The following is a 22,780-nucleotide window of genomic DNA, read 5'->3' as shown; positions in this document are numbered from 1 at the left end:
CAAGTACTGATTATTTATTTTTCATTTATAAAGATTAATAAGTATATTCAAAAGCTATAGGTTAGAAATGGACATCAAAAGAAAATGGCTAATAGAAAGAAAATAGTTTAAGAAATAGTGTAAGAAAAGTTTAACTTAAAGCTAGAACTTCTTCCCAGAAACACATTTCCTTACTTAATATACAATCTAGAAAGTGTCCTTCAAAAGTTGAATACAATAAAGTTGAGATAAGAGCAGTACTTCACACACTAGAATTAACAACCCTTCAAGATGCTGCATAAGTAAGAAATAAAATTTGTGAATGATGGAGACAAATGTCTATTAACACACTGTATGGTTGGTGTCAAGGCATTCCTCAACAAGGCCTCTGATGACAACAGAACACTGGACTACGATTAGACATATAATAGAGTTAACATAGTATGGAAATCATTATGTTCCTATAATGTTTAATCTTAAGGAATTGATGAATAATTAATTTGCTTTTAAAGTCACATTTTTACACTATAAATTTGAGCTGTGCAGTTCAACTCCAGTAATCAGCCACTGAGCACTTTCCAAGTTTCAACAAATTTAGAAGGGTCAGTTTCCTCTGACATAACTTTACGTCATCAATGTAGTTTTTTAAAAAAAAACCTATGAGGTTGAAAGTAGATATGCTAATTTACTTCAACTTTAACTTTAGCTGGCTAAAGCCCAGAAAGCAGGGTTCTATTTCTAGCTCTGCCATTAGGCTGTGTGTGTGACCTGGGACAAATTACTTGATCTCTGTGGGTCTCCATTTCCTCCTGTAAAATCCAGGGACTAGACCAGATGACTTCCCTAAGAGCACTTCTAGTTCCAACGTTTTATGATTCTTTCTTTCTCTATTCAAGCACCTCCTCACACTTTTTAACACCCCAACACACTGCTAGACCATGTGACATAAATGAGAAGCTTTTTTTCCCCACTGAGCTAATTGTAGACTGTGTTCCAACAGACTATAAAACCATGGTATAATGCGAAAGAGCAAAACGATGATCTAAATTTTAAATGAAACTTCTAGTTCTAAAACCATTTGATTCTGAAAGATATTAAAACAAACAAAAACTTAATACTTTAAATCATTTTAAAATTCTTTCTGATCTATAATTCTTTAATTCTATATTGTTATAAATAAAAATGAAACACAGTGCTTTAAATTTTAAAATAGATTAATTCTTTCAAGTCCTTAAACATTTTTAATGATATTCAGAAAGGAAGATAAATGAGGATATGGATAGTATTGACCTAAACGAAAATACAGTCTAGTATTTTTTTCCTACAGCAAAGTCTATTCTATTATTTAAAATTGTCTAATAATTCTCATATACTTAAATAAAGAAAATAGCAAAGGTACTATTCCTAAACTAGGAAGTAAAGAAAATAAAAACACATTAGCAGATTATCAGGATTTATTTTGCTACTAAGTCTAGAACCCTAAGAAAATTATATTTCTAATTTAAGGCAATGAAATTTAATACATTATTTAAAATTCTAATTAAAATGTCTTCTTAAATGGAGTATCAAAAGCCTTCCCAGGGCTGGCCCCATGGCGCAGTGGTTAAGTTCGGTGTGCTCTGCTTTGGCAGCCCAGGGTTCACAGGTTCAGAATCTGGTTTCGGACCTATACCACTCATTAGCCATGCTGAAGCAGCAACCCACATATAAAATGGAGGAAGACTAGTATAATGTTAGCTCAAGGCTAATATTCCTCAAGTAAAAAAAAAAGAGGAAGATTGGCAACAAATGTTAACTCAGGACTAATCTTCCTCAGCAAAAAAAGCCTTCTCTTGCAAATCCTTAGCTTTTTAAACTTAGCAGATTAATGGTGAAGATTTCAATATTGATCAGACAATACCATAAATATTTTTAGACAGAGTTATGTCATACAATATTTATCTGTTTAACTTTTGGAATATTTAAAACAAAATTAAGTTAGTTTGCTCCTTTAACAGCTAACTGGGAATATTTAAAATATTTGAAAGAGATGTTTCACAAGTTTTGTGACTACTGGCTTCATTTTTTTATGCTAACTTGGCCTGCAGTGATCAAAACAAAAAATCACTATATTGTGGGGTTTTTTTTACTTCTTCATATGCTATAAAGTACTTTCTAATTCAAAAGTATATTTAGCTCTAAACACTCACCCATGAAAATTTCCTTGATATGTTCTTTTCACTAAAAATTTCTTCCTCTTCTTAATTTCCTTAGCGATTGATTTATATACACTTCTCTAAAGGAACCAGACACTGTTCTTTTTTCCACCTGCACTATAAATTCTTTGAGGGCAGAGTTTATGTTTGATGCATCTTCATACCCCTCAGAACCTAGCACATTTAGACATTTCCCAATAAATAACTGCTGAGAGAATAAGTATATAATTAATAAATAATATGGAAGAACAAGCTGCTATTAACAAATGACAAAAAAGCACTGTTTCCTATTTTAACACTGAAAGATGAAGATAACACCATTCTTTCAGTGTTTCATTTGCTCAGTAAACAATTTTCCTGAAATGGAATTGGCAAAACAACAGGAAAAGTCAACTGCACCGTATTTTTTTCATGAATATGTTTCACAATTACAGGCAATCAACTTAATATTGTAAATAACACCCCTCACAGTAATTTAAAAAACTCAGATTTCATTTAGCATTAACACCAAAAAGGGCTATTCAGTCTGCAGCTTTTGCAAACATATTTTCATTATTATTAATCCTTTTCACAGTTTAAATTTCTTTTGCCTTTCACTATAGTGAGAAATGGATGTTATTTATAAAATGTCAACTCAATAAAGAAGTCAAGAAAAGCCATAGATTTAAAATGTAAATTTTTGGGCCGGCCCCATGGCTGAGTGGTTAAGCTCGTGCAATCCGCATCTGCGGCCTGGGATTTCACTGGTTTGGTTCCTGGGCGCTGACAAGGCACTGCTCATCAAGCCATGCTGAAGTGGCGTCCCCCATGCCACAACTAGAAGGACCTACAACTAGAATATATAACTATGTACTCGGGGGCTTGGGGAGAAGGAGAAAAAAAAAAAAGAAGATTGGCAACAGATGTTAGCTCAGGTGCCAATCTATTAAAAAAAATGTAAATTTTAACAAAGGCATTATTTTCTCTGTGAAACATTAAAGAAGGAAATCTTTCATTGTAGCCAAGAACAGTTTGATCATTTCAGAAAAATATCTGTCACAAAATCAGAGTTCAGAGGGTTAACCATGCGCAATAATACATAATGAAAAGTTAGCTAAACTTATTGAGAGGACGACTACTTCTTGACAGGTGTTTTACATCAATAAAATAGTAATCTCTCTCAAGACTGCCTCTGCAAATCTACGGAACAAATGATAGCGCAAAGGCTCAAATGATTTTGTTGGCAGGTGTCTACTGTAGCAAATGACTGCCAAATTAACTCACTATTTATTTGTTGAGCTGACATTCCAACAGTGTTGAAGGAGATTTAACTCTAAAGCCTTGGTGATCTGAATGGTATTTAAAAACTAGTTTTCATACTACTTTGTTCTGGTGATTAAAAAATACTGTATAACCGTAATTTTCCTTTTAATGCATCACTAATTTTGGAAAATATTCCAGTTCATCCTCATCCAAACATTAAAGCTAATTTTTTTGCCACCACTGTCCCTACCTCAACCCTATGAGGTCTATTCTCTTTGACAAACTTCTCAAAAGTTTACTGCAGTAGTTGACAAAGGCAGGTAGAATAGTAATACAAAAATTCTAGGTGCTTAATATTTTGGATTCTGAGAAAAAAATTAACAAAACTTAGAACAAAGGCAATAAATTCAACCTTGAATTTATTTAGGATTTTTAACACTAACCAAATCTGAAATAAACACTCAAACATAAACTAATTGCACAGACTGGCACTGGCAGTTTCTTCTACAGATGTGATAAAAATTATTGGAATATTATTCATAGAGACCAGCAATGAACATCTTACCAACATAGACAAGCAAAAGATCAATGAAGAAATTACCCCTGAAGCTGTCTTTTGTCCAACATTTACCATTCAAAGACATTTAGACACAGATATAAAATGTCAAATCAGTTATGAAAATTTATGAGAGAGATTATTCTGAATTCAAATATCCCTGGAGCAAGATAGCATGCCTATACTGCTATGGGAAAATTTTATCAGGAAAGAAAGAAAGCATCTTTAGTCTAAATTTCAATAAATTCCTATTTGAAAAAAACATAGTCTATCTTATGGCGATCATCCAAAAGGAATACTTACACATTTGTAAATACTTAGTTTCACCCCCTTTTAAAAGTTTGTATTTATTTAAAAAAATATTTTCATAATCAATTTAGGTATTTTTATGTTATGAGATGCCAATTTTAAGTCGCTGAAATACAATTTCAATTAAGCAATGAAGTGCCAATGTAGAACCCTGTACCTACAGTAAATAAGATTTGACTTACAACTGCTTGACTGTTCAGAAACTAATTAAATCACAGGTTGATGTCACATATAAATATAGAGCATTATTAAATTTGGTGATGTGTGGTACACTGTCAAAGGATATCAAGATACAACTTCAGTTCAATCTGTGGTTCAAATTGCTAACTTAAAATAAATTAGCAGCCAATAAAAATTTTTAACAGGTCCTTCTTCCATATTTAAAGAAGGTAGAGGTTATGAAGTCAAGGACAGGATTCACAAGCAACTAATTTACAAGTGTATTTAATTAAATGTGTACCCAAAAGAGTAAACTCCCACATAAATGTCATTTTATATGGTCAAAGCTGACATACAACTGAGCTATATCTACGTAGGAGTAGCTCTCTTTAAAAGAGCCTTTAAAGAATACTTAGAAATGTTCTAGAAGAATAGTAGACTGCCAAATCATTCAATATCCCAGGAGAACTTCAGTCTTTCTGGTTTCAACTGAGCAATCCACATCCACTCACAAGGTTAAAATTTCACTCTTCTATTCGAATGTGCCTGAAAGCTGTCAGAGCCACGAGATGAGACCTCAGGACATACCATTAACTGCTCCCCCAAGTCAGCAGACACGTCCTTAGATTTCAGAGAAGGTACAAATTTCACACTCATAACTTTTAATCAAAGAAGGAAGAAAACATTATCATGGGTATATGTGCAAATACTACTTTGGTTTTTAAAATACGACACCTGGCTGTATTAAAAACAAAATTTGTTTTATAAACGAGATCTACAGTTAAATGACTTCTAGGTTGATTTAATAATTCTGCTAAAATGCTACCGAATCCATAAATTATGTCATATCAGTCTCATCTAATGAAGGACATTAAACATATTTGCTACTTTCAATGTAAACAGAGACATTTATAAAATTGAATTACTTTTCATCCATGCGGCTTCTCATTTTCTTCAGTTTCTGCATAATGCTGCTGGTTTCACTGCTGGAGATTGAAATGGGGGAAGGACTACGGGTCTCCAAGTCAGTTGGACCAGGACTGGTTGCGTTATTATCCTTTGTACCATCATCACTATGAGAGTCCTGCAAACAAAAGGAGGTAAAGTGTCACAATTTTACTGGAATTTAAGATCTCAAAGTGATCCTAAACACTGTCATTTCAAAACAATACTCCTGAAATAGCTGAAATTAAGGTATTACTTCAAGGTCAAAATTATATCACACGTTTAAAAATGGCTAAAATACAAATTTTATGTTGTGTATATTTTACCTGTATTTATACGTAATCACAAAGTGTAATCGTTTTTTAAACGTAAAAAAAAAAAATCCAAAAAACTTCTGCCACTAGAAATCTAGTATCTCAATGTCCCAATTTTTAAAAATTGAACCACTCAAGGAATACAAAATTACAGACACTATAGCAATATAAATCATATGTACAAACACAAAGAATGAAGAGAATACCTAACTTATTTTAATCATACTGAGGGATGGATATTTTTTCTTTAAATATTTCTTATGGAAAATAATATTTTCACAAATTAAAAAGTAGACAATGAAAACATTTGGGAACTACTGGTTTAATCACTGTATTATTTCTGATGAGCAAAAAGTAAAACTTTAATTACTTAGTAAATCTTTCCCACAAATAGTAATTTATTCTCATAACTTTTCAGAGACAATCATGATAGTTTCTATTTGTGAACAATACAAACAAACCAGGGTATTTCTCATTCCCTTTTCCCTTCCTGAATGATTCAGTCTTAAAGTCATTAGATGGAAGAGAACAACACAGGTATCCATGCAGGGATGGAGGGAGACAGGGTGGCCAACAGTGGGGTGACCCAACCTGCGTGGAATGAAGAGGGTATTTAACGCAGGTGGGTGGCCTGGGTGGGGAAACAGAGCCCAAGTGGGGCAAGAGGATGTCCATATGGGAGTGGTCCTACATTGCAAGTCACAAGCCCAAACAGAATGAGGTGGCATTCCTACAGAGAACAGAATCCAAAGAGGGTAAAGAGGCTATAAAGAAGGGCAAGGAGATGGGGAATAGCCTGACTCGGGGAGTCAGTGCCCAGGTAGGGTGAGAAGGGCATCCACATGAAGAAAGAGGTGGCTTATGGGAGATGGGCTACATAGGAGGAATGACCAAATCATTAACTATATTAAAGAAAATGGTAACTAGTTATCTGTCAGAGAAAGAAATTCCAAAAGAGAGGAAGCTAGAATGAATCTTGTGGGGCTGGATTGAAAATGGAAGGATCAGCATGAACTTCTGATTTATCGGTATGAATTCAATATATACATACTATATGTATTATACATACACAACTAAGTATACATGTAAAATGTTTGTATTTATCTACATCTATATATATTCATATATTCCTTAGATTTGTTGCTTAGGAGGTGCAAAACCTGAATAGCAATGAGCATGCTGAGCACCACATCTTGGTTTCTAAAGAACTTTCCTCTTTGAGGAAATGGCTAATTCCAAGGCTGGGGCAAGTTAAGCACATGATGACCCTGAAACATCTTGTTCCAGAAAACATGGACATGCTCAAAGACTGATGGCGGACATGTCAAAAGGACACAGAAACCTGCTTGAAGAGGCTCCCAATGGCCCGATTTGGGACAAAGTGAGCATCAAAACAAATGATGATAGTAACAGACTGTAATGCTGAGGTAAAAGAGGACTCCATGAGTCCATAATGATATAAATAAAAGAATAAATTTAAGTTTGACGAAGAACAGGAATTTATGTAGTCTCAAAACACCTCCGCACAAAGTACTTATTAATTACAAAGGGAAAGAGAGTAACTTTACAGTGAAGTCCGGTAGACACCACCTTAATCAAGTTATCATCATCAGTAATGAGATAAATCAAAATCAGGGGCCACCTGATCGAATGCAATGAGAAGAACACCACATCACTTCTGTGATATTGCTGCCAAAGATGCACAGCCTGAATCTATTATGAGGAAACACTAGACAAATCCACATTGAGGAACATTCTACAAAATAATTGGCATGTTAATTTTCCAAAGTGTCAAGGTCATAAGAGTGAAGGAACTTCTTCCAGACTAAAGGAAACTAATGAGACTATGAAAACTAAATGCAATATGTGATTCTGAACTTACCTTTTGATATAAAGAACATTATTATAAAAATTGGAGAAACTTGAAGTCTGCAGATTAAATGGTAGTAATGTATCAATGTTAGTTTGTTGGCAATATACTCTCAACTAAGGAAAACATAGTTCTTCATACTGTTTGAAATTTTCTAGAAATTTGAAATTGCTTCAAAATTTAAAGTGTATTTTAAAAATCAAAGTGGAGAATATTAGAGATTTATTTAACTATAACGCTATATAGTCTGGGTTTCCCAACACTACAATGACACTTCACAGTATCTTAGAATAGGTCCAAATTTGGTTTTTGTCTTAATATCTCCTTTGAATCTTATATCACTGTATTAACATTGGATAGGTGAAATAAGTATCACATAAAGACCAAAAATAGTCTCTCCCATAATTCTGAGGAATACTATTTGAATTGATAAGCAAGAGCAAGGCTCTCTGTCCCAAATGAGTTTATAAATGGAAAACATTTTTAAACTAATTTATGAACCATGTGTCCCTTTCAAAACTTGAATATTCTATGGGAAAAAGAAATAAAAACACTCACTATACATAAAGGCACACAAATACAATTTTATCCTAGTTCATTATTGTATCACAGTACTGGAATTAACAAATCCATTAGGTATTAGCAAGCAACATGAGGCAGAAAACAAACTAATAACAATTTCACGCAATTTACCAATTTATTTTCTCCTGCAGACTTTAACTTCTCCTGTAGTTTTATGGTGGTCTGTCGGATCCTTTCTATCTCCTCCTGCTGTTTAAGAATCAGTTGTCTTTCCTTTCGAGCCGCCTTATTGGCTTCCTGAAGACGCTTGATTTCTGCCTAAGTTTTAAAGAGTTAGGAAAGGGATTGAGATTTGGAGGAGACAAGTCCAAAGTAATATTTTAAAAAGAAAATCTAATCATCACATATATAAAAAATAAATAAACATAGTATTTCAAGATAAAAGTAGTAACATTTAAAAGTTTTAAAGTAGTGGAGGAAAAAGTGTCATATAACTCCAACTTGACATGATCCCTTAAAATAATTCTAATTACAACAGACTGATAATTTTACATCTTTCTAAACTTAATATACCCTTCACATTTTTCCATAGTGATACTCCATCTTTACACTTATTTGTCTAAAAGTGGCATATCAAGTAAACTAATTAACGTAACCATTATCCTATTGCTAAACTCTTAGGCCCCATATAATTTTCTACCATCCCAAATAAAGCTTTAATGCCTCTAATTGTTTCATACTATGGATTTGTTCTTTAGGAGAGATTCCAAAAAGTAGGACAAACAAGGCAAATAGGATGAATCATTTTATAGCCCTTAAAATAGTTATAAAAATTTGCTTTAAAAGGGGCCAGACTCGCGGCCAAGTAGTTAAGTTTGTGCGCTCTGCTTCAGCGGCCCAGGGTTTTGCTGGTTCGGATCCTGGGTGTGGCCATGGCACCACTCATCAGGCCACGTTGATTGAGGCAGTGTCCCACATGCCACAACTAGAAGGACCCACAACTAAAACATACAACTATGTACTGGGGAGATTTGGGGAGGAAAAAAAAGCAGAACAAAAAAAAAAAGATTGGCAACAGTTGTTAGCTCAGGTGCCAATCTAAAAAAAAAAAAAAAAAAATTACTTTAAAAAAGGAATCGTCTTCACTTAAAATGCCACCAGATCACTTAAGACTACATTGCACCAAACTCTCTCCACCCAGGATGTTATTAAGTTTTCTGTTGCTAATTAAGTGGTCAGAAGATGATACACTTCACTGTTAATAACTGTTAAAATTTAACAGAGATTGTTTTCATAAATTTGTTTTAATCTTTCTTGTCAATAAAGCATAATACAGAAACTAATAATTTGTTACTTATAATTTCTTTTAATCATGTTTGATTTTTTCAAACTATCTGAAAATGCAGAAAAGTGCATAATAAACAACTAATTTCCAAAATCCCAAATTGACAACTGTTAACATTCTGTCATATTTTCTCCTAGTCTTTAATTTTGTAAAGAAATAAAACATTACAGAAAAAACCAGTCTATAATTCCCTGCCTCAACTCCTTACGGGTAACCAAGTAACCACTATCATGGTACAAATCCTTCCAGCACATTCTTTTTAAAGTCTTCTACAAATATTTGTAATTGTCTGCAAAAAACATTTATTGTTTGGTTTATGTGTTTTTAAATATTTTATAAGTAATACCATACATACATATTTTCAATCATGCTTTATTTACCAGACATTGCTTTTGATATCTCTCTGTGTTGATTTATACCTAAATGCTGCATAAAATTACACTGGAGGTATGTACATTTCATTTATCCATTATCTCTATGGTTGGGATAAGATTGTTGTCGACTATTACAAACAATGCTACAATGAACAGCCTTCTACTTTTTGTCTCCTTGGGCACATGTACGAATTTCTCTGGAGCAGTAGTTCTCGAAGTCCATGGGCCCTTGGGGGTCCCTGAGATCCTTTCAGGAGACTCTCAGGGTCAAACTATATTCATAATACTAAAACATTATTTGCCCTTTTTCATTCTCATTCTCTCATGAGTATACAATGGCATTGTATGCATTTTTAAGAAAATAACTATATTATCCAAAACAGAAAAAAATTTAGTGAAAAGAGTAGTACTTAGATTTTTGTAAACCTCTTTACTGTCTGGCTTGATCTCTTTTTTTTAACATCATGTACTGGTTATTTAGAAAATGTTGGTTCATTTCCAAAATGTTGGTTCAATCTTCTAAATGCTGATGAATTTCATTATATAATAACAAAAAATCACTTTCATTAATATCACCAATGATCTCAAAAGAAAAATTTTTTAGTATTGGGTGGTGGATAGAAATTTTTCAAAATTCTGACTTTTGCTTGAAAAATTGAATTTTACCATTGGCAACAAATACTGTCAGTTGCTTTCTCTGAAGTTATAGGCATACTTTGTTCATTTTTGAGAAAATGACTGTCAAATACCCAAATCTGAATAAGCACAGTTTATCTTCAAATAATTCTTTCAAGTAAAAAAAAAATGGTATTCCATGAAAAAAAGTGGCTAGTTTAGCTTTTTTTCAACTGCACAACTACACAAATGCTTTTCCTTGAGTTAATCACTGTACTCTGGTATCTAGCAAAAGTGCTTAATTGTGAGCTTCCCATTTCTGTCACACAGAATATGAAAACGACAAGTACTCAAATCTCAATATTCAATAAAATTAATTTTACCACTTAATCAGGACATTCTTCAGTGAAACTAGCTTTCTTTTAGCTGCAAGTGTGTGGCAGTGAAACATGTGACAACTACTAGTACAGTTTGGTGCCCTTGCCCTGATTTGTGCTAGGGCATCAGTAGTTTTACCCATCATTGTTATTGCACCATTTAGTGCAAATGTCAACACATGAAAAGGGAAAATTTATATCCAACTATCACTATGAATATAGCTTTGAACTCCCTGACCCATAAAAGGGTCTCAGGGACGCCCAGACTTCCACAGAGCTCATTTTGAAAATTGTTACTAGCTTAGGACTAAATTTCTGAACCAATTAATGTACAAATTCACCTCATCTGAGCCTAGAAGAAAGAAGAGGGGGATTTTTGAAGGGGATTCTAGGGGGAAAAGGCTTGCTGCTCCCTTAAGAATAAGTCACATAGTTGTCATAGTTGTACAAACTGTTCATTTTAAAATGCTTAGTGGTAAAGTGAATTATTCACTTTAAAATCGTTATTTTATGTTATGTGAACTTCACCTCAAAAAGAAAAATACAACACAGGAAAATATGTTTTTTAGATATAGTTTTGCAAAGATAGTTGGCGAAATTGCTTATAGCCATCTCACTACAACTCAAAATAATTCTTATTGATACAACTGCAATAAATATCTTAGTACATATATCCTTATACTCTGGTGCTTTTATTTCTGTAGGGCAACTTTCCAGGAGTAGCCAGTTGGATAAGAGAGCATTTTTTCACATTTACTTAAAAAACATTCTGAAGTACTACAAACATAATATGCAGAAAAATCAGCCACTCAAACATCCACCAGTGGGATTGAACAGTTTACCATATGTGTTGCATATCTCTCTGTTTCAAACACAAATAACTACAGATGAAACTAAACTCTATCCAATCTCTTCTTCCATTTCCTCCCCAGAAATATATCATTCCTACATGTGCTTTTGTACTTTTTAATGCATGAGTAATTGCACAGAACATACATTACTGATTGGTGACTTTTAAAAATTTACAAGAATGGTATCAAACTGCACATATTCTTTTGCATCTTGCTTTTCTGTAAAAACCAATGGATTTTTGATAAACGAAGATCTACTGCTGTACTGTTCAATATGGCAGTCACTAGCTACATGTAGCTACTTATATTAAGACTAATTAAAATAAGGGAAATTAAAATTTCAGTTTCTCAGTTGCACTAGCCACATTTTAAGTACTGAAAAGTTACATGTGGCTAGTAGCTACTATATTGGACAGCAGAGATAGAGAACATGTACCATCACTTCAGAAATCTCTCTTGGACAATGCTGATATCTAATGCATTCGCTTTGCTGCAGTACTATATTCTCTTACGGGAATATGCCTTGTTTCATCTATTCTCTTACTGAAGATACGAAGCTGTTTCCATTTTCCCCTGTAAGTGTGTGAAAGTTTCTCTAGGATATATACCAAGACAGAGAATTGCTGAGTCATAGATTATATGTGTCTTCAATTTAACTAGATATAGTCAAACTGTTTCCAAAGTAGTTACACCAGTTAACACTCCCACCAGTTACACAGAACTGGAGTGACAAAACTGGAGACTTCAGGCTTCAAATTCAGTCTCCCCCTCAAAGTATTTGCCAATTCTGAAGCAGCACAGATGGAAAGCTAAGGTGCCAAGCCAGAAAACTCTCAACAGCAGAGCAGAAATCCCCAGTCTCTTGTGCTGGTAAAAAAGGTTCACCTGACTTTCAGCTGAAATCCCTGGAGGGTCACAACCTAGGGTCAATGTAAAGCAGAAGTAGACTGAGGCTTACCAACTCTGCAACCCAATACTAACCCAGCCCAGTCCTTAAACGGCTTACAGTGAACAGCAGACCACCCTAACTGCATAGCAGAGGAAAGGATAAATCTTCTCCAGGGGAAGATATCATCTGGAGCCTTTGCAGTTATTTATACAGTGTCCAGCATTCAATAAAAAATTACTAGGCATGCAAAGAAAAAGGATCATATGATAATAAAAAATAAAAACACAACAGTAGCAGACACGGAAGTTAAAATGACTATGAAAAAGGTGTTCAAAAAAACAGAAAAAGATAGAAAAACAGATGAAAAGGTAGAGAATTTGAACAAAGAATTAAAATCTACAAAAAAAGAACAAAATGAGTATTAGAGTATTATAGAACTAAAAAAAGAGTCAAATTAATAACTCATCAAGGGCCAGCCCCAGTGGCCTACTGGTTAAGTTTGGCTCACTCTGCTTCAGTGGCCTGGATTCAGTTCCCAGGTACGGACCTACACCACTCATCTGCCAGTGGCCATGCTGTGGCGGCAGCTCACATAGAAAAAGAGGAAGATTGGCAGCAGATGTTAGCTCAGGGCAAATTTCCTCAGCAAAAACAAAACAAAACAAAAAGAACTCACTGAATGGATTTAACAATACTCATGACAGTGCAGAAGATATAACTAATGAATTCAAAGACAGGTCCATAAAAACTTTCCAAATTGAAGCATAGTAGTTTTTTTTTATTATTTTGAAGAATGACATAAAAACAAAACAGAGCAGAAGAGAGATGTGGTAAATGGTCAAAAGGTCTAAAACATGTCTATTTGGAGTCTCTGAAGGAAAGGAAGGAGAGAATGGGGCAGAAGCAACATACAAAGAGATGATTTTCAAAGACTGATGAAATACAACAAACAATAGATTCAAGCTCAGCAAACCCTAAATAGTATGAATACAAAAGAAACCACACCTAGGCACATCATAGTAAAACTACTGAAAAATCAAAGATAAATTTTTAAAAATCTTAAAAGCAGCCTTCAAAAGAACAAAATTGAGACAGTTGAGCTCTCCACAAAAACAGTGGAAACCAATAGACAACGGAAAATAATATCATTAAAAATGCTGAAAAGGGGCCAGCCCGGTAGTATAGTGGTTAAGTTTGTGTGCTCAAGCAAAATAATTCTGTAGCTAGTAAAAATAATTTCAAAGATGAAGGTGAAACAAGTACATTTTCAAACTAACAAAAACAATGTGTTATCAGCAGGCATGCAACAGAACATTAGATTCATCAAAATTAAAAAGCACACTATTAAAGTAAAAACACACCACCACACAAAGACAGAAAATATTTGTAAATCTAGTCTTTATTTTATAAACAGAAAGGTACTGTAACACTGTAAAAAGTTATTTACCTATTTTAACTAAGAAAGAAATTTAAATTATTTTAAAAGCCATTTTTTTCTGGATTAAAAAGACATGACTTCTTTTTTCAAAAAAAATAAAGTTGAGAATTCCTTCAAGTTCACATGATCAGTGATGTTTCCTGGGGCAAACTTAAATGAAAACTATGTAAGTAATAATCCAATGCATAACGCAAATGATTAAGTGCATAAATCATCCAACACAGTAGCTAGTACCTGGCAACATCTCAATAAGGGAAAAAAAACCCCTAGAATCTACTAAATACTTACCAGGCACCGTGAAACACATTTTTATATATGTTACGTCACCATATCAAGTATAATCTTGCTCCTACAGATTAGGAAAGTAGGTCTCAGAGAGTGACTTAACCTTGACCATGATTATAGTTGCAAGTGACAAAGCTGGAATTCAAATAACAACTACTAATATTTACTGAGCACTTACCTTTGTGCCAAGGTCTAAGTTTATTATTACATGCATTAAAACTTATTTATTCCTCCCAACACCCCTCAAAGCACGTTGTCATTATTGCCCTCAGTTTACAGATGAGGAAACTGAGGCACAGAGAGTTTAAGTTACCTGTCCAAGCTTATGAAACTAATAGTTGGCAGATTTGGGACATTAACCCAGGGATCTGACTCCAGAGCCTGAATTTTTAAGCACTACAGCATGCTGATCTCTAGGATTCAAACCCGAGGTCTTTCTGAATCCACTAAGCCAAAATATTTGTCAATTTGTAATTAATACGTCTTGAAAATCTATTTGGGGAAACAGTGACTAAAAAGTTAATCCAAATAGATTCTGTCACAAATATCTCAATTTTTAAAATACGCATTTCAAAAGATTATTTTATTTTACATACTAAATGAAGGCAGAAGGTTTGACTCTATACTATATTAAGTTAGCAGTGACACACAATCCCAATTTAGGAGAAATATGTAGATTATCAGGAAACTCCTGTAATTATAGTGGTATAGGCATAAACAGTGGTAAATATCAACTAAATCTCATTTAAGGCGGTGATAAGAAAAAGAGATTAGGTAAAATAATAGATTCCAAAATCCAACTTGCCTCTGATAAATTCTCTTAAAGGAATGTTTTTCCTAACTTACCTTTTCTTGCTGCAACCTTAAGAGCAAACCACGCTGTTTCTTTCGGAGTGGGGGCATTTTGTCATCTTCTCCTTTGTCTCGTAGATGTCTGCAAATATTTCCCATTGAGACGAACATTAAATTTCTATTCTAATGTCAAGAAGTCTCAACCACTAAAAAGTCTCTAAACCAATTTAACATTTTCAAATGTGGAAAACAGCTGCTGCATGCAGCAATTCCTATCCCAACAAATATTTTACTGTGTATATAATATATGCAAACCCTAGACTCTGTCCTTTAAAGACAAAATAGCTTTGAGAAATTTACAGCAGAGTAAAGGAATTAAGTATAAAATAACAACATAAGAGTCAGTTAAGCAATAAAAGAGAAATGCAAAGAAAGTGTATGAGTAGGTCTTGAAAGCAACATGATTCAAGGATGACTGCTGCATTTCTAGCTTGAGAAACTGGGTTGATCAAATCAAATTAAATTAAATGAGGAAACAAAAACACCTTTAAAAACAAAGCATTTCCTTTTAATGAAAGGAGAAGTTGAACAGTGAAAACTATGTTCACTGAAAGAACTTACTTTTTCTGATGCTCTAGCCAGGCCAATTCAGCCTTAGTTTTCTCCTTCAAGGCCTTTTCACGGAGACGCAGCAGTGAAGACTGGTGAGCTGCCCTCATTTCCTCTTCTTTCATATACTGTCGAACCATCTCCATAGTAAATTTGGAAAAGCTGTCTTGTCCTCCTGAGAATGGCATGCTCAGCTCCTAAAGTAGAGAGTTTATTTTCAGTTTATCACCATTGGAACTTAATTTCATTAAAAGAGGTATGCACTTATAAAAATAAAATATGTATACAAAAAGGCTGCCAACCATGTAAGAGAACATTCTTCAAAAAAGGCACACAAGAAGGGGTAATATTCATCTTCTAATTTATTCAGCCAATAAAATTTTAACAGCTACTGTAAGCTAGGTACTGTCCCGGGGATATAAAGTGGGGTAAGAATTTGTGCCTGTTACTCAAAAAGCTCATAATTTAGTAAGAAGAATGATATAAGTGTAAATTAGAGTGAAGCAAGTGTAAAAGCTAAAGAGGTAACTTTTGCTCAGATCCTCAAAGGCCTTATATACCATTCCAAGAAATACATCTGTTTTCTACCTTGTGAGGAAAGCAAAGCCAGGTTCTATAACAAAAATACAATGTAAAATTGATCTTAGGAAAATCATTCTGGTAGCTGACAAAGGAGTTCAAGCACAAAATGTATCCTCACGCCTTTTCAAGAACACACAACTATTTATGAAGAACTCCCACAGGTAAACTGAAACACACCTTGGCAGAAGACAGTGTAGTCTTTTCTGGGGAAGTTTCTTCATCAGAGTCATCATGATGGCCTCTTTTCTTTTCCATATTAAATCTGCGATGACTCTCAGAAGGCAATAAAGATCGAAACGATTTTTCTTCTATTTCATCTTCTGTCATGGACTCATCAAATTTCAGGGAATATTCTGTTGCAACAGAAGTTGAATCTAAAAGAATATGGAGCAAGTAGATTTTATCATTGTAACAATCTACAGTAGGTATTCAATTAGTAGCCCTTGCTGCCTCTTTATAGGACAATCTAACATAAACTCATAGAACTGATTGCTAGCAGGTAATAGGTATGGAATAATAAACAAAATACACTTAACTTACAAACAAGAAAAAAATCTCTACAATATCTAAAAATACTAATATAAGAAATATAGTAAAAGTGTAATGTACTTCATACATAAAGAGCTCTTACAAATCAATCAGAAAAACCACTAATAACCCTAAAGAAAAATAAGAAATGGTAATGATCAGATGCTTCACAGAGGCCAAAATTTAAAAAGTTTATTACTAGCAAAGAAATGCAAATTAAAAATTTTTTTAGAATTCATCAATTTAATGCTTAAAAACATAACAGCTCTTTTAGGTTCGTTCCTGTGTGCCTGTGACATGTCCCTACCCCCATGCATTTGTTTACTTAACATCCTTACTTTCTGGTACTACTAGATGTTCGAGGTTCATTTTGTATTTTCCCCGCCCAGTCCTAGAATCAGTCACCCCTCCAAAGAGCTCTGGTTTCTTTTATTGGAGAATATTTAGAAACCAGCTGGGTACCAGTTGTCCTTCTTACTACTGGGGTATCGTTGTTTCTTGACTCTCTTAGTGGGCAGACCTAGGTAATATATGCATATATACTAACCCATGTACACACACACACACACGCATACACACACACCCCCACCCCTGTTCCAGTATTCATCCATCCAAACATGGATTCATACGTAAGCATCTGACTGTAATCCAGGACCACAGCATCCATTCTAGTCTTCCTTTCTTGTGTATCTGTAACTTCCCTCTCCAACACTGAGAAATCTGGTTCCCACGATCCAACATCTATTTACTTATTTGTTCAACCCCAATATATACGCAAAGAACTGGGATTTTTTTTGAGGAAGATTAGCCCTGAGCTAACATCTGTTGCCAATCCTCCTCTTTTTGCCGAGGAAGACTGGCCCTGAGCTAACATGCGTGCCCATCTTCCTCTACTTTATGTGTGGGATACCTAACACAGCATGGCTTGCCAAGGGGTGCCATGTCCGCACCTGGGATCCGAACCGGCGAACCCCGGGCCGCCAAAGTGGAACGTGGGCACTTAACCGCTGTGCCACTGGGCTGGCACCTATATAAACAATTGTTAACCAACACCTCTGTTTGAAAAACAAATTTACCAACTAGAATACAGTTTTTCTATACTGTTCCTTTTGTATTTAGGCTTATAATGTCCACTCAAAAATACCATTTTCCAAAGTTACTTAGGCCAGCCCCTTTTTCCTCCACCCCCTTCAGTGTGGTTATGCCATATATTTGTAACAGAGTTAGATTCATTTGCCACAGGCTAACTAAGCAGTTTGCATACATTAAAGTTTACTCTTTGTGATTTGCAGGTCTAGGGTTTTGACAAATGCATAGGATCAGACAGTACATACAAAACCACACAGAACATACAATACCTTACATAAGAGTTGATTCACACTAAAAGTTCTCCTGTGCATCTGCTTTATAGTCAACCACTTCCTCTTCCACCTAACAACTGGGAACCATTAATTTGTTTTCCATCCCAATAGTTTTGCCTTTTCTGGAATGTCATATAAATGGAATTATAGAATACGTAGGCTTTTGGGGCGTGCTTCTTTCAATTAGTAAAATTTACTTAAAATTCATCTATGTTGTTGCATGAGTTAATAGCTTGTTCCTTTTAATCACTGAATCTTATTCCATTGTATATTTACCAGTTTGTTTATTCATCCATCTCACAAGACATCTTAGTTGCCTCCAGTTTTTAGCAATTATGAATAATGGTGTTATGAGTATTAGTATACAGGTTTTGTGTGGATATAAGTTTTCAAATCACTTGGACAACTACCTAGACATGTGATTTCTGGGTCATTATAAAATACTGTGAAAATGTCTCCAAAGTAGCCATACCATTTTGCGTTCTCTTCAGCAATGAATGCAAGTTTCTGGAGCTCTGCATCCTTGCCAACTTGTTGTCAGGTTTTTTGAATTTTACTCATTATAACAGGCATATTGTAGTATTTCATTGTGATTTTAATTTTCATTTCCCTAATGACACATGATATTGAAGATCTTTCCTATGTCTATTTGCCATTTGCATATTTTCTTCAATGAAGTGTCTGTTCAGATCTTTTGCACCTTTTTAAATTAGGTTATGGGTTTTCTTGTTGTTAAGTTTTCAGAGTCCTTTATATATTCTGGATACAAGTCCTTTATCCAATATGTGATTTACAAATATTTTCTACTAGTCTGTGGCTTAATTTTCATTCTCCTAACAATGTCTTTCACAGAAAAGAAATTTTTTAATTTTGAACAAAGTACAACTTATCAATTTTTTCTTTCATGGATTGTACTTTTGGTGTGGTATCTGAGAAATCATTGCCAAACCAAAGGTAAGCTAGATTTTCTCCTATGTTTTCTTCTACATATTGATCTTTTAAATGGTTTAATTCCTTTGGATCTTGGTTGGTCTGTGAATTCTAGCTGCCTATGCTCTCCAGGCTCCTAATTCCATTTCCTCAACTCAGGGAGACTGCTGGGCTCCATGCTCTGTGGTCTGGAGACTCTCTCCAGGTAGTAAGCCAGGGGTAATAACAGCGCTCATCTCATCTGTTTCCTGTCTCTCATGAATCAGTATCATTCACTGCCTAATGTCCACGGTCTTAAAAACAGCTATTTCATACGTTTTGTCTGACATTTTAGGAGGGAGGGCAACCTGGTCCTGTTCCTCCATTGTGGCCAGAAGCAGAAATCCAAATAATTTAATTCTACATTGTTTGAAGAAGTTAAATAAATCAAAAAGTCACAGTTTGTGACATTTCAAATTAGTCACTTGACAATTATTTATTCACAGTTTTTGGAGGCCACACACCATGGTAAACACTTGAGTTACACCATTAAACAAGTCATATATGTTCACTGTCTATTCTTCTGAGTCTCACAGACACTATCAATAATTAACTGCCATCAGTACTTTAATTACAAACACTACTATTAACAAGATAAAATTTAGTAAAGGTTAAATTCATTCTGTAAGAGAAACGCTATTATTCCTCTACCCTTAACTTCTCCCATGAGGTGGAAATTGTCACTATGAAGCCTGATCCTAAAATGAATTTCATTAGTGTTTAATCCAGCAGGCCACAAAATATTTTTGATTGTGTATATTTATCAGTAAAAAAATATGAGCATGCTTGTCAATATTTATAAACTACTGTCTTAGTCTGTCTGGGCTGCCGTAACAGAAGACCACAGACCGGGGGGCTTAAACACCAGAAACTTATTTTCTCACAGTTGTGGAGGCTGGAATCCAAGACCAAGACGCTGGCAGGGTTGTTTCTGCTGACACCCCTCTTCTTGCTTGTAGACTGATGCCTTCTGTGTCCTCACAAGGCCTTTTCTCCATGCACGCACACTCCTGGTGTCTTCTCTTCTTCTAAGAACACCAGTCCTACTGGATTAGAGGTCCACCCTTATGACCTCATTTAACTTTATCTCCTTAAAGGCCCTATCTCCAAATACTATCATATTGGAAGTTAGAGCTTCAACAAATGGATTTTCAGGGGACACAATTAAGTCCATAACATTCCACCCGCTGGCTCCCCAAAATTCATTCCTTCTCACACGCAAAACACATTCACCCCATCCCCACAGCCCCAAAAGTCTTAACCCATTCCAGCATAAACTACAAGTCTAAAGTCTCATCTAAATATCTCAATCAGGTATGTGAGAGGTATGTGAGACTCAAGGTAAGATTCATCCTGAGGCAAAATTCCTATCTAGCAGTGAACCTATGAAACAAGACAAGCTAAGTGCTTCCAAAATATAATGGTGGGACAGGCATAGAACAGACAACCCTATTCCAAAAGAAAGAAATTGGAAAGAAGAAAGGGTGACAAGTCTCAAGCAAGTCCAAAACCTAGCAGGGTAAATTTCATTACATCTTAAGGCTCAAGAATAATCCTCTTTAGCTGGATGCTCTGCCCTCCAGGCCCACCAGCGTGGCTGCCATGCTTTCCAGGCCCACTGGGGTGGCCATTCCTCCTCACCCTTGAGGGGCAGTCGCACTCCCTCGGCCATCAGCAGTGGCCTTGCTCCTGAGACCCTGAGCAGGGGCAGCCTGGACAAGTGAAACTAAGGAGATGGCCCCACCCTCTGAAACCAATGAGGGGACAGCCTTGCCATCTGGGCCTGTGATGGCAGTGGCTGCTCTGATTTCTGAATCACCCTCAGGGTTATTCTTTCACTTTTCTTGAAGGATAAGGCTTATTCACAGCTGGACAGCTCTATTGTCTCATCCCGTAGAATCCCAGAAATCTGAAAGCCTTCCTATATTTCATCCCATTTCTTGCCCTTTAGTCCAAATTGGCCATGTCTCTGCTGGGATGATCCCATCTCTATTCCTGGTTTCTGCTGAGATGGCTGATTAAATCCATGGGTAATCTCTTTATGGAGTGATTGTCCAGTCACACCCTTGGTGTTCTCTCCAGAAGAGCTTTCTCATTTTTCACAATATGGATAGGCTAAAAATTTTCCAAATCTTCAAGTTCTGGTTCCTTTCTGCTTTACAATTCCTTCAATTTATCTCTCCTCTCTCATTTTACTATAAGCAGTAAGGAGAAACCAGGCCATGCCTTCAACACTTCCTTAGAAATCTCAGCTAAATAGCTGAGTTCATCACTTTTAACTTCCACTTTCCATAAAATACTATAATGCAGTTCAGCCAAGTTCTTTGCCACTTTATAACAAGGACTGCCTTTCTTCCAGTTTCCAATAACATGTTCCTCATTTCCATCTTTATCAGACTTCATCAGCATCACCATTATTTAATGTCCATAGTCCTACCAACAATCTCTGCAAGGTAGGCTTTTTCTAGCATGCACCTCAAAACGCTTCTAACCTCTACTCATTACCCAGTTCTAAAGCCACTTTCACATTTTAGCACTTGTTATAGAGCACCCCACTTCTAGGTAGGACTGCCATAGCTACAGACTGCTATACCCATATATTATATTCATTATAAAATTTACAAATATTTTAAAAGAATGAGAAAAATTTAAATTTAAATATTTTCTTCTTGCACTCCAAAGACTGTCTTGCCTATTCTACTTTAAAGACTATAGTTCTAAACTATCAATCCAAAACAATGCTTAAGAGCCAGTTATTTAAAAAATAAATTCTAGAATGGAGGCTGTTAACATTCTGACTTTGTCTTAAAGGTGCCATTTATTGCCAGATTCTGTTTTCTTCATTATGTTATTTACTACTTATTATTTGATAGGAGTACAGCTTTGTTTATGATCTAGGAACAGTTAAGTAATGAATTTTAATCTAGTTATTATATCTGATATTAACATTTATTTAAAAAAGTATCCTTATTGTATTGTTAACAATTTAAAGTTAATTAATAATGTAGTTTCCTTTTTATGATTACGTTACATATCTATAATAGGAAAAAGTTATTTTTTTCAGTGTTGAGTATACATTTTCCATTCATATGCATGTTCTGCTAGAATTAGTTTTGCCACCTCTTAGGATTGTGACACACAATTGTGTAAAACATTGGCATGGGCTACCAGCATAGTGTATGGCCTTGAAATAGTTTCACCTGGACACATTTAATATCAGACATGTAACCGTGTCATTATCACCATGTTCTAATTATATTAACCAGCTCAATCACAAATATCTCAAAGGGCTGGAAGCCTCCCCAAACAAACAAATATACATATATGTGCAAGAAAGTTACCTTTCTCATCGGGAAGAGATGGTACACTATCACTCCGCAGAGAATCATCTGCAGCAGTCTGAACCTGTTCATCAATAGAACTCTCCATCTTTTCACCATGAAGTTTCTTCTCATTTTCCTTAGAAGATAGAACTGAAGGACTTTCTTGACGGCTGCTACCACTACTACTTCTGTTTATGGATATTATGGAAACAAACCAAAAAAAAAAAGGCGACAAAGTGAGGATCATTAACTTCAAAGTAAACTTATTTAGACAAAGAAATGTGCCTTATGATCAATATATAAAATGATGAAAGATATAACATAAAACATAAAAATGCTAAGTAGACACAA

At 35.0% G+C, this 22,780-nt stretch overlaps 1 protein-coding gene across 4 annotated transcripts in view; it reads right to left on the bottom strand.

The window, feature by feature from the left end:
- Nucleotides 1–22,780, bottom strand: part of CEP350 (centrosomal protein 350) — a 161,052-nt gene that overhangs the window by 50,826 nt on the left and 87,446 nt on the right. For all 4 annotated transcript variants that reach the window (XM_046680736.1, XM_046680738.1, XM_046680737.1 and 1 more), the window contains 6 exons: nucleotides 22,448–22,617; nucleotides 16,426–16,622; nucleotides 15,679–15,863; nucleotides 15,112–15,199; nucleotides 8,263–8,409; nucleotides 5,367–5,524 (listed from right to left, as the gene is read on the bottom strand). In XM_046680736.1, coding sequence (XP_046536692.1) covers nucleotides 5,367–5,524; nucleotides 8,263–8,409; nucleotides 15,112–15,199; nucleotides 15,679–15,863; nucleotides 16,426–16,622; nucleotides 22,448–22,617 — 945 coding nt within the window. The remainder of the gene's footprint in view (nucleotides 1–5,366; nucleotides 5,525–8,262; nucleotides 8,410–15,111; nucleotides 15,200–15,678; nucleotides 15,864–16,425; nucleotides 16,623–22,447; nucleotides 22,618–22,780) is intronic.

The sequence above is a fragment of the Equus quagga genome, chromosome 13 (assembly GCF_021613505.1).
Source record: "Equus quagga isolate Etosha38 chromosome 13, UCLA_HA_Equagga_1.0, whole genome shotgun sequence".
Classification (NCBI taxonomy): Eukaryota; Metazoa; Chordata; class Mammalia; order Perissodactyla; family Equidae; genus Equus; species Equus quagga.
Note: the sequence above shows the minus strand (reverse complement) of the source record. Positions and strands in the feature narration are given on the sequence as shown.